Genomic DNA, 13,640 nt, shown 5'->3' with positions numbered 1-13,640 from the left:
GATTTGTATTGCAGTGTTCCTCTAGATTGGGTGTTTAAACTTGAGGATAGGGGACAACAGCAACGCTGGGTACTACTGTAAATGATCCATCTCTTTCACTAGGCAGTATGGAGAGTTTGTGCTCCATCTCCTAGAAGTACTCTTCCAGCTCCTATCGCATCCCTCAAGGCCTCAGTATTGCCAACATTTGCAATGTTATCATGATTGCAGTGCCGCCAAACATCCTCATTCAAAAATCTTGAGACAAGCCCTGAAACATCATGAAATTGGCTCAGAAATCCCAAGATCTTATTCTCTGTAGTAAATCCTATTTTGAGGTCTGATTTCTGAGTTCTCAAGGAGAATCGTGTGTGTGTGTCCATGCACCTACACACATACATTTCAGGGCACTTAATCTGAAATGGACAAAGTCTACACACACTGGTGAGAGAGGGAGAAGAGAACATTTCATTTTTTCTACTGACTAATGGGAAGGACTCTTTCCCCTACTCGGGACATGGTCCCCTACTCCTACCATGGGGACTTGCTGCAGCTTTTTCTTCCAGGCAAGGCTTCTGCCCTGCTCTCTTGCCCTCCAAATGATGCCTTCTACCAGCTCCCTCCCAATCAGGCCACTGACCCCTGCCCAGTTCCCTTCTTCCTCTCTTGGGACACTGCCTGGCCCACCCTCCTTTGCCCATTATGAGGAGCCCAGAAGCAGTGAAGGAAGGAAGAAAGAGCATAGCTGGGCTAGAGGGAAGGGTGCACTTACCGTCTCTTCTCTTACCCCTCCCTGCTCCTCTTTGCTACCAACCTCATCCCCAAGGCAGCACATAGGGTGCCCTGTACTGCAGGCATTGGCTACAGCTATGTGTCCTGAATGGGTCACAGCTCCAGAGACGGAGCAGCACAGCACAGCTGCTCCCCATCCCTTCCATGCTCAACAGCAGCAGCAACTTCATTCCCCCAACACACTGGAGGACGGGGGAGTTAACGGAGGTAGGCACCCTGAGGGAATGCCCCCTCCTCTGAAGGTTGAAGATGGGGGCGGGGCTGGGGGACTGTGGGAATCTGGCAGTGGGAAGGAATGTGGGGAACAGGTGCACCAGGGAGGCAGGGCCTGCATTTTTGCATTTGCTTTTGAGGTTGAATTTTAATCCTGTGGTTGTCACACACACACTCTAGCGGTTGGCCAAGGGGGTTCAAACACCAGAAGATTGGACTAAAAATCATAAGTATATTTTTTTAAGCAAAGAAAATATCACATTTTTGGTCAATCTCATGAGCTTTTGGGTTCTGACACAATTTTTAACCCCATGGACCTGGCAATATTGAGACCCTTATGATGACTAATTTCCATCAACCAGAGTTAGATTGTCAGATCTGTCACGCCTCAGGAATGCTTGTATACATCTCTCTAAATAGCTGGTTGAACCAGATGGTCCTTTCCTTTTCACCAGCCAGACTCAGGGCAGTAGGTGCTCTAATAGGATTTACAGGCACTGTATTGGAGCACCCATGAAGCTGCCTCTGGTTGTGTTTAATACATCAAACTGTGCCTTTCCACCCTCAGCTTTTATGGCCTGCTGCTGACCTCCGTTTGAGACCATTTCCAGAACCCTGAACACAAATCTCTGTGTAAGGTACCTACCATCTATTCAACTTTCCCATTCAGATAAGATGTCAGAGATTTCCCAGACTCAGTCATATGTTTAATTCTTTCAAAAAGTTGTTAATATTAGGGATGAATTTAACACTGACACAAGGAGACATTTGACACCCTCTTTTCATCCACAGCGTAGGTCCAGCACAACAAACTTCCTCACCAACCCTGATCCAGATGGGCTACCACTCAAGGTGAAAAAGGGGTAATTAACTCTCAATGCCCATTCAATCCTTGGCTGCTTTGCAGAGTGCCAAAGGCACCAATTAGTGCCACTCATGGTGGTGATTCTTATGATGGTGACACTGGGTCTGAGGAACTCAAATAGGCAGTCATGGTATACACACTACAAAAACCCCATCAGTTAGAAATTACAATCTTACATTAAATAAAAAAAATTCACTGACCCCATGAAACCCATCCATTTGCCTAATATACGTATGTATGCAGTGTACGTACAAGAATGCTCAAGCAATCTCTATCTAATTTAGATGGTAAGCTTGCTTGAGCAAAGACTGCATCCTGCTCCTGTTTTCTAGCACACTGAACATAGCGTTAGCACTCAAATAATATTCAGAATCACTAAACAGGTCACATAAGTGGCCCTATCAAACTGATTTGTTAGTGGCTTTTAGTTCTATCTTTCTGAAAAAGTAGAGAGGCATAGGTAACATAAATGTGAATACATCTGAATTCTAACTCTGAGAATTTGAAGTTCTTGATATTCCTGTTTTTAAAGCATTGGGATTAGGAGTGAGTGTGTGCACATGTGAGAGAGGAGAAAAGGGGCTCATTTGTATAAATCCTTTTTTCACAAGACACAATTAGCCTATGGAACTCACTGCCCCAAGACAGAGGCAAACAGTTTAGCAGGATTCAACAGAAGGATTGAACATCTACGTGATAAATAAGAATATCCTCAACAATGACACTGGCTGAAGTGTAAGTGTATGTATGGATGTCCACTTATACTTACAAGTATAAGTGGATGCTTCTAGGCAAGCAGACAGATCACTAAATGCTTGAGGTTAGGAAGATACTTCCATGATAGTCATATTATCACATAATTGACAACTATGGTTGTTTTACACCTTCCTCTGAAGCATCCAAAATGAGCAACTACTGGAGATAAGATACCGGATTAGATCAGCCATTTTTGCCACTGGGCTAATGCAGTAGAGCAGTTCCTGTACTAAGGTGCACTGTTCTCAGATTTGCTGTCACCACCACCCCTTACTACGGAGGTGTTCTTGTGGACTGCCCACCAGAGACATTTGACAGAGCAATTGCAAAACCATACTAACTTGGTCAATGAACCAGAGTACACTCAGTGACTTGTGAAAAGGGAAATAAGGAGGAACTGGCCAACTTTTTTCTTTTCCCATTTATCCTTTATCATTATATTAGGCATTTGTGAGAATTAGCTTCTTAATGGGTTAGCTGTTGGTAGCAGGCAGCTAAGGAGAGATTTCACTGAGATACTGAGCATACATAAAATTTTAAAAAATTAATGAAATGTTGAAATGATGCTTGAGTCACTTGTACTTCTTTGGTTGAGTTAGTACATTGTCAGGCAAAATGTGCATCTAATGCACTTAGACTGCAAACTCTTCAGGGCACAGACCATATCTGTTTTATGTATGTACAGTGCCTAGCGCACTGGGGCTGCAGCCTCTAGGTGCTACCACAATACAAATAAACAACAGTTCAGATAGTGCTAAAATGCTACATAAAACACAGGAACATAACTTTGTGAAACCAATAAGAGACCCATCCAGAAAGACCAAATCCATCCAATATCCATATTCTCCAATGCAATCTTCAAGAAGCCACTCTCTGAAGTCTTTGCAGATTATCTTTGCACACAGATTGAAACCTGCTGAGTCTGAAATTGCCATTGAAAAAGTCCTCAAGACAGTAAACACTTTCAGAAAGATTTAGCTTTATAAAATGTTTAGGAACTATTTATTTTTGTTTATTTTTCATCTACCACCACAGATGATGTCATTTGCAGAAAATAAAATCAGTGATAGAAGCATAAGACAGTCAAAGGATGTGATAGGAAGTCACTTCTAAAGGCAGAAAAAGCGTCCTCTATATAACTCTGTCAGGACCAGTTTGAACATGTAGTTTGCCCTCCTTCAGAGGTTCTCAAATTTAATTGCTCCGTGACCTCCTTCTGACAACAAAACTTACTACACGACCCCAGGAGGGGGAACCGAAGCCTGAGCCCGCCTGAGTCCAGTCGCTCCAAGGCGGAGGGCAGGGGGGGAAGAGAAAAAGCCGAAGCCCAAGGGCTGCAGCCCCAGGCAGGGGGGCCTGTGACCTGAACCCTGACTCCCAGAGCTGAAGCCCTTGGCTTTTAGCTTCAGCCCTGGGTGGTAGGGCTCAGGATTCAGTTTTGGCCCTTGGCAGTGGGCCACAGGCTTTGGCTTCAGCCCTGGGCCCCAGCATGTGTAATGCCAGCCCTGGCGACCCCATTAAAACAGGGTCGCTCGTGACCCACTTTGGGGTCCCAACCCACAGTTTGAGAACCACTCTACTTGAACCATATTTGACAAAACAGGTGGTGCACTAGTAAAATAGCCTTCTAGTTTCCATGCCATCAACACCCTTATTACATTAGTAACAACTTCACTATAATGCTATCCAGAGCTCAGTTTCCAAGGACCTTATGTTGTTCACTTCCCATTACATCCACCCACACTTCAGCATAGAAGCATCACCTCTGCAACTCTTCCAGCCACAATTTACTCAAGACACAAGATATCTGAGGAGGCACTCATACTTCAGTCTCAATTGACAGCCCATTCTGGAACCATTTCCTCACAGATACGGAGAATGTTTCAGTTTTGCCAAGGCTCCTGTTAAAAGAATGTCTGACAAGAAATTCTACATTTGAATGAAAAGAGGAAGAAGGTCTTTCACATTTGTGTAAGTAGCAGCTGGTGCTCTTCACAGTTGTCTGCCTCTTTCTCCCACACACGCCCTCCCCCCCGCTTTTTTTGTCAAAGTAATTTATTGTAAAAGATAGAGAATCTAATTCTTCAGAGACTTCAGCCATCTGTTATTTATGAAACATAAAATTGGTGTAAAGCAATGACATTATTCCAAGAAAAAAACATCTCTGGAGTATTAAGGGCTTTTGCTCGGTAGCAACTGCCTTTCTTGATTTTTATCTACCCAGTACTTTATTTCTGCAAAACAGAATCTGTGGATCCCACTCCTTCAGTCAGCAGTTTTCTTGCCCTTAGTATGTGTGTAGTTCTTATCTCTCTTGATTCTTCTTTCGATAATAATCTCAAGTCTTCTTCAGAGTTACTGAATATTCAATCTGCTTGTTCAAGTTTAAGGGCTGTTTTCTACCGAGGAGGCTTAGAGTAAAAATTTCACAAGTCCCATTTACTTTCTATGGTCTGCAAGGCACCTAGCAGAGCTCTGGGCACAGTGGAATGAATAATAGTGGGTTATTCATTTGAGAGGAGGGAGATACCTTAAAACTCATGTAAAAGAACAGCTAGTGGATGCTGAAGTCTGCCTTGGTGGTGGCCACTAAGCCAGCCCAAATCAATTAAAACAGTATTCCCATCTGACTAAATGCTGTATGAGCCTTGTCCAGCAGGCTTTACAGGTCTGAGGAAAGAAAAATTCCACAAAGGATGCTGAGCTCCCTCTACAAAGGGTTATAAACATTTGGCAGTTTCACTCAAGCTATCAAAATTTCCCAGTAGACTAGGGAGTCTAACCGAAAGGTGATGACCAGTTTTTGTGTAGCAAAGGTACCAACTTTCAATTTTGCATCTTCCTGTGGGACCAATCCACCATTTTTAATCTAACACATGCACATCTAGGATATAGCAAATTCATAACACAGCCTTTTAAAATAAACGGATAATATAGCAGCCTACCACTCTTAGAAAATGGCTCATGAAAGCACCAGGCTCAAGAGATACTTTTAAAGCATATGAGGAGTAGCCTTTATTTTGTGTGCATCAGTTTCAGAGGGTTTTTTGTTTGTTTTTTTAAATACAAACTCCGAGTCAGGTGAACAGAAAAGAACATCAGAAAGAGGGACTCTGCATGGATATGTGAAAACCCTGGAAGAAAACATACAAAAAATAAGTAATGTGGTAGCTGGGCCAGCTAAGGTTTCCTATAGTTTATTTGTATTGGTAATCTTGCCCACTATTCAAACCTCACCTTGTTCCTTGTACCAAATGACTGAGGGAAAAGGATCTCCAAATTACTATTAAATTGCTTTAGTTTTAAAGTTAAATGTATTTTAACTGTAATTTCAAGCTCCCCCCCCAACCTATTTAGTTTGCTGTACTTGAGTGATTTCTGGTCATCTGGAAAATGAAACTGTACTTTACTTACTTGAGTATCCTCTGAAAAGAAGCAGTTAAAAAAATAAATGTCTATTTAAAATGTATTCGTTCGTTAATTTTTAGTAAGTAGATAAAAAGAGCCCTAAGCTTCCTTGACCTCAGAGTTCTTGTCCTTGATACAACAGCGCTGAAGAGAGACTGAATAGCTTTACTTTAACCATTACCCTCTGCTTCCTTTAAAATGTGCAACAGTTGATGTCAGTGATAAAAAAGCTCAGCAAGCCGTTTTCCATTCATGCAATTTTTCTCACGCCAGGCTGGCTAGACACAGTGCACCCAAAACAGATTTAACATGCCTCTTCCATAATCTGTGCAATATGGAACATAGGGAGCCTTGTATTTGTAGAATACAGACCAGCTATCCTCTTCTGCCCCAGGTTACTGACAGCCAAGATTACCCCGGCAGAAAATTTATCAGAGAAGAATGCAACTAGTAATTCAGACAGCTATGAAATGTGCCACCCACAGATGTCATTCAAACTACACAGAAAAGATGGAGGGTACACAAAAGAGGTGGTGTCTCCTGGGGATAAGAACAAGCCAGCACAATGAGACCATGCGCACAGTGAACTGGCAAACCAACTTGAGGCGTCACCCATTCCATATCAAAAACAAAATCAGAGACTGAAACAAGATCCAGGCTCCAACAAAATGGACAATTTCCAAGTATTTGAAAAGCTTCAAACAGCTGTGGTAAGGAAGAAAAGTTTCACAGTCCAGGGTGAGGCAAATGCATGAAAACAACCTCTTCTGTAACAAAACAGAACGGACTCTTTTGCAAAGCCAGTAGGAGCAATACTGGTCAGGGATCCAGGACTAGCTCCCTATGTGAAATTATGTTTGAAGAAAACCCGACTTCAAGATATTTAATCAGGTCTACCTGCCCAGAAGAGTCCCAAGAAACTAACACAGCCACTTCCAATGTTTTGGGGCTACAGGAAAACTTGGGACATGGCCCAGGGGACAAGAGCAGTGAAGGATCTCCTACTGCCAATGACTTCTCAGCAAATTCAACTTCAGTGCAGCACTATCTTGTCAGCCTAAAGAAGCAGATGTCCAGGCAGAAGGCAGAGTATGAAGCTAAAATTACAAGGTAAGGAATCTTAGACTATGAGCTTTCTGGGGCAGGGACTTTGTGTTGTGTGTACTGTGCCTACTGCTGTGACGCAGAGATCCCCAACTGAGGTCCTTGGACACTATTGCAATAGAAATAATGTTTTTTCACATTTCAAAGTGAATGTTTCTCACTGTCCAGTATTTACAAGAGACCAGTTTTGACTCATGTTACAGGGTTTAGGCGAATGTCATTTATTTAAAACTAACAGAAGCTAGTATCATTTGAGCTGGTTGGAAAATGTCAAAGCATTTAAAATTTCTTGGAGAACTAGAAGATTTTTTAAAAAAAAAAATCTGAAGTCAACTGTGGAATTCCCCTCCCCCCTTTCAGTCAGCATGAAGAGCAGTACTTTGGGCAGTCAGTTCGGGGTTGGGGGGAAATAAGCCAGGATATAAACAATACTAATACTAAGCACTGACACAGCGCTTTACAAACTTTAAAGAAAAATTCTTTGCAACAGCTCAGTGGGGAGGTGGGCAAGTACTATCCTCATTTTTCGTATCAGGAAATTGAATAGGGAAAGTAACCTACCTTACGCTGCTTAGTGAGCCAAAGGTAGACCTAGAACAAGAATGCAGCAGCTCCTAAGTCTGTGCTCAGTCAGCTGAACAATACCACCTGTTTATTATACAAAAAATGCCCATATCTTCTAAACAGATGTAATCACTAATTAGTTAGCTATAAAATTTCAGATAAATTATCCAAATAGAATATTTAGTTAAAGTGTGATATACCTTGAAATAATTATTTTAGTGACTTTCAAATGGGGATATTTAATTTGCCCTCAAAATAAAGGAGAGGAAGTGCAATCTGCCCAATATTGAAGATTTGTTGGAAGTTTCCTAGTTTCATAGGATAGTCCCACTTTCAAAGGGGTTAATGATTCCTGCTTAATAAATGTATTGCCTGCAAACACTAGAAGATTAAGCCTCCCCTGGGAGTAAACGAATACAAAATATTTTTTGCCCAGCACTGCAGCCTCAGCATTTCAGATGAATGTAACTAAAAGCAATTAACAACAAAAAACTGCTTTGCCATACATTATGCAGGTCTAGCCTTACAATAAAAAGGAAAGTAAATGATGCAAGTGAGACAAAAATGTCACAGGTCTTGGATACATCAACCTTTCTGTTGAGTAATGTAAAGATTAAATAAGGGATTGGTGGGAAAATAAAGGAGCTGTTCCTTTTTTAGTTCCATCCTTATTACATTCTGCCTCAATTCTCCCTTGCAGTTTCAATTTGGTATTCTCATTCAGTTTCTTTCCTAAAAATAGTTGTCTGGCTGTTTGCTGTTGAACAGGTGTAGTGTTCCACTGCAGAGGCCTATTGCATGTGTGTGAGATGGTTCCCATCAATCTTACAAGGAGAGGCTGACGGAAATGGGCTTGTTTACTCTGCAGAAGAGAAGACTGAGGGGGGGATTTCATAGCAGCCTTCAGCTACCTGAAGGGGGGTTCCAAAGAGCATGGAGCTTGGCTGTTCTTAGGGGTGGCAGATGACAGAAGAGGGAGCAATGGTCTCAAGTTGCAGTGGGGGAGGTCTAGGTTGGATATTAGGAAACACTATTTCACTAGGAGGGTGGTGAAGCACTGGAATGGGTTACCTAGGGAGGTGGTGGAATCTCCATCCTTAGAGGTTTTTAAGGCCTGGCTTGACAAAGCCCTGGCTGGGACGATTTAGTTGGGGTTGGTCCTGCTTTGAGGAGGGGGTTAGATTAGATGACCTCCTGAGGTCTCTTCCAACCCTAATCTTCTATGATTCTATCTATATTGCATGCAAGTTAAAGCAACAATAATACAGTTAAATAATCAAGAGTATGGAAAAGCAAATTTTGATAGCTGTTAATTTTTTTAGCATTAGATACAGAGTGTGTGCAAGGATCCTGAACACTTGTGAGATTCCACTGAAATCTGATGTAAAATCCAACTATTCGTTTGTGGGAGTGGGTCAGCATATAGGTTCTAAGTGAAGATTATACACAGGACTTATAGCCCTCCCTTCCATAATTTAATATTAGAGAAATTGCACACAACCTAAGTCAAAGCATCTGGGTGCTTGTGCAGAAATGTACACAACTGCTTTTTACACTACAATACAAGGTATACTAGCATGAGTATAAAATGGAGAATTGTATTTACCTTTGAAAAGAAAGGACAACTTTGTGAGCAGGTTTGGTACATTAACTCACTGAGCTGCAGAAACTGAACAAATCATGAAGATGATGGGAAAGAAATGCATCAGCAACGTGTTGAAGGGGGACCTAACATAGCTTGCTTTGGGGATACCAAGTGCCTCTCCACACACTTCTATTTATAGTATCACATGCTTAAAATCAAATGGTTTTTAAAAATTTAGGTTTCTCATGAAACAGAGACAGGAAAAAGAGCCCTATAAATTGCAATGTCTATCTTTCAAACAGCCTGGAGCAGCGGAACAAAGAGCTGCAGTCAGAGATTAAGGATCTGCATTCAAAACTGTGTCAGCAACGAAAGTGGTACAGTCTGGTGGAGATTAAAATGCGAAATGCAGAGAGGGCACGGGAAGATGCAGTAAGAAGAAATGAAATGCTCCAGAAGGAAATGGAAGAGTTTTTTGATACTTTTGGGGAATTAACAAATGATGTGAAGAAGACAGAGCGAAAATTGTTTGAAGTTTTTAAATCAATTAACTAGATCAGTTTGCAAAAGAGTTGATATTTGATTAAATAGTTACTGTCATTTCAATGCAAAAATTAGATTCCTAACCACAAAATAAGCTTAGTACTACAAACTAAACTTTGTTAAACTTTTAATACAATAGGGAATAAAACTGCAGTATTTAATAAACCAAGTCAGCAATGCCTACTATTCATTTTCAACAATGTAAATCACATTTTGAAAGTTATGTGTTAAACAATATCATTTTTTTTGCCTGCTCACATAAAAATCTTGTATTTGTTCAAGACAATCCAAAAACTGCAATGAGTTTGACACACTAATAAAAGTCACCTCAGCACTCAGTGGAAGGGGGAAAAAAAACCTTTATTTGAACCTGTGCAAAGCAGAAATGACTATATTTCAGTCTGTCCATTTCCCCATCCATAAAGTAACTAACCAAATATTACAGTTGTACTTCTAAATTACCAATGTAGATTCTCCAGTCACTACAATCAACACCAATTAATGCGCAACCAAAGTCAATTCAAATGCATGTCACAGGAGAGTTTAAAAGTCTGTATTTTCCTGAAGCAAAACCAGAACAATAAACAACATATTTTATATCCTGAACACTGGGATAATTGATGGACTGTGTTATGATTGGATACAATCAATAAATTATGTAATTATGGTCACTGTTTGCCAGTTCATACTAAAAGGCAAGAAGAATACAAAGTTGAGTGATATCTTTTTATAAAAACTGAGGGACATATTTCTAAGTCACATTGCAGTGGCTACGGCTAGTTGCATTTTTCACCCTCCTCCTCAGTACCAGTATGACAATTGTTTTCTCTGTTCAGAATGAAAGTAAAATTCCAGCTGGTTTCTGAGAAAGAAAATTCCCCTTTTTGAACATCACTTACCATTGACAATATTTTTAAAGGAATCTTACCAATATGAACTATGTAAAATAAACCTCCCTGATTTAAAAAAAAAAAAAAATCTTTTTGGTCCCCAGCTAGCCTATTCGGAAAGAAACTAAGAAACAAGAAACCGATGAAGTGAGCTGCAGCTCACGAAAGCTCATGCTCAAATAATTGGTTAGTCTCTACGGTGCCACAAGTACTCCTTTTCTTTTTGCGAATACAGACTAACACGGCTGTTACTCTGAAACCTGTCTAAGGCTACTTTGATATTTTTCAGATAATGAGCTCTCAAGTGATATATGCCATGTTGAGATCAAATCAATGGGAAAGAGATTTTTGAGGGACAAGTATTTTAAGACAACAAAATCACCAGTAGCTCATTATGGTCTGTATTCAACAAAGCACTTAATTTTAATCACACGTCAGTGTTTTGCTGAATAGAATTGGGATTATTCATGTGTTTAATTTACAGCATGTGCTTAACTGCTTTGCTGAATTGGGACCTACATTCCCAGTTACATGCCTACTGTATGGTGATGTCTGTAGTTAAGGGCCACAAGAATTTCCATTATACAGTGTCTTAGTTTCTAACTTTCTCAAAAACTAACTTCTCAAGCTGAAATTTTCTGTGTTCAGTCCAAGGGCACACATTTCTGAAAGCTTGAGCATACACAGTGCATCAGTTTTGGAGAAGGTACACTTCTTCCATGTGAAGAGGAAGAAAAACAGAAGTGTGACTTAGGGGTAATGCTACACTTACTGGGGATCAATGCTGCAGCGATTGATCCACCAGGGTTGATTTAGCAGGTTTAGTGAAGATCTGCTAAATCGACCACAGATCACTCTCCCGTCGACTCCAGTATTCCACCGGAATGAGATGCGTAAGGTAAGTCAATGGGAGAGTTTCTCCTGTCGACCCAATGCGGTGTAAACACCGCAGTAGGTCGATCTAAACTAGTCATGTAGCTGGAGTTGCATAACTTAGGTTGACTTAGCCCCGTAGTGTAGACCAGGCCTTGGTTAAAAGCTTCTCTTGCACTTAAGCTGGAGGCAGAAGCTTGAGATTTGACAGGGACATTAACCCCGTGTGGGTATATTTGGTGGTGCAGTGGAAAAAAATCAGGTTTGACTTGACCATGTCATAAGGACGAAAAACAAATCACGGAGCCTTACTCTGTGTATGTGTACATTGGATCACGTTCAATTCTAATGTACAGGTGCGCATGCAGGATGATTTGTGAAGGTGCTGATGGAATGAGTCAGCACTCTATAGAAGTCCTGCCTCATGTTATATGACTTAATATGTGCACTGAATAAGGAAGTCTGTGTTGTCATCATGCTTCATAAGGCATAAGGGAGAGACTGTGCCAGTAAAAATATTCTTAATAAAAGAAAGATTGTGGAACATTTTTCATTGGAGTCAGAGCATGAGCTATCATCTGGGCAGTCTTTGAACCTAGGCCAGTTTAAGAAGCCTCAGTCCTGTAAATAAATCTTAGTTCTGTGAAAAGGAAAGAACAAGTCGGAGATCAGGAATGAGGTGCCAATGCAGAACATCTGATTGTAACACTTCCTCATCCTATATTCCTCATTCCACGGTAAACATCTGATGAAGTGAGCTGTAGCTCACGAAAGCTCATGCTCAAATAAATTGGTTAGTCTCTAAGGTGCCACAAGTACTCCTTTTCTTTTTGCGAATACAGACTAACACGGCTGTTCCTCTGAAACCTGTCATCCTATATGATCCATTAATATGTATTCTGAGTGAAGCCGGCAGTTTCACTCAGTGCTCAAACTGTAAAAATCACAGAAGGCTTTACAGACCCTTACTTGTGAGTAAGGCATATGCTATCCAGTCCATTCCACACACTCTCTAATCTCTCTGACCACATCACCCAATATCCTTCTTAAATACTATCCATGGTTTCTAGTCTTTTACCATCACAAATTCAATTATTTCACACTCATTTCAAGGCTTTACATAATACCACACCTAGCTGAATTTTTGAACTGGGCTCTTCACTTTTTCTATTCCAACCTGTTCACTCTTCCTCTCCTCCCACCCTCAATTTTGCACCTTTTAACATGCAGCTCCTTTGGTAGGATCATGTGTGTAACAAATGCCTCTTTACCTCCTGAAGTCCCACTTTCCTCAAGAACCCTTCCTATCTTGTTTTCACCTCTCTCCAAACTCTTCTATACCTGAACTGCTGTCTCCAAAGAACTTGAGAGGAACAGACAAGGCAAGAGGTAAGACAAGGAACGTATTTCAGTATACTTTGTAAAATGCCCCCACGCAAACACAGCCAGGCTGCTCTATCTTCTTCTATTCTGTTCTGGTTCATGCAACAAGATGTCTTTCTGCAGCTGAACCAGCAACCTGAAAAATATTCTGCCATCAAATATCAGGTAGTCTAAGGATCTGGCTCTCCCAACTCTTCAGCCAGATAGTCGAAAGCAGTACCTTGTAGAGAGAGAAAAAACGTTTCCCCCCCCCCCCCAATCAAGAGAGATTGACAAACAATCTGGTAAATGTCAGAGTAGCAGCCGTGTTAATCTGTATCCGCAAAAAGGAGTACTTGTGGCACCTTAGAGACTAACAAATTTATTAGCACATAACCTTTCGTGAGCTACAGCTCACTTCATCAGATGCATACAGTGGAAAATATAGTGAGGAGATTTTATATACAGAGAACATGAAACAGTGGTGTTACCATACAGACTATAACAAGAGTGATCAGGAAAGGTGAGCTATCACCAGCAGGAAAGCGGCGGGTGGGCTGGCGTGCGTGTGTGAAAACCTTTTGTAGTGATAATCAAGGTGGGCCATTTCCAGCAGTTGACAAGAACAGCAGCTGGAAATGGCCCACCTTGATCATCACTACGAAAGGTGTTCCCCTCCCCCGCCAGTAATAACTCACCTTTCCTG

General features: G+C 41.1%; 1 protein-coding gene across 1 annotated transcript; it reads left to right on the top strand.

Moving 5' to 3' along the window:
* The first annotated feature begins 6,411 nt into the window (after positions 1–6,411).
* On the top strand, positions 6,412–9,978 carry LOC125640966 (rho GTPase-activating protein 24-like). Its single transcript, XM_048860191.2, has 2 exons — positions 6,412–7,123; positions 9,569–9,978. The coding sequence occupies exons 1-2, from the start codon at positions 6,765–6,767 to the stop codon at positions 9,819–9,821; spliced, it is 612 nt and encodes a 203-aa protein (XP_048716148.1). The 5' UTR covers positions 6,412–6,764; the 3' UTR covers positions 9,822–9,978.
* Positions 9,979–13,640: the final 3,662 nt, after the last annotated feature.

Source organism: Caretta caretta, chromosome 8, assembly GCF_965140235.1.
Source record: "Caretta caretta isolate rCarCar2 chromosome 8, rCarCar1.hap1, whole genome shotgun sequence".
In the NCBI taxonomy this organism is placed as follows: Eukaryota; Metazoa; Chordata; order Testudines; family Cheloniidae; genus Caretta; species Caretta caretta.
The sequence above is the reverse complement of the archived record's forward strand: the minus strand, read 5'-3'. Positions and strand labels throughout refer to the sequence as shown.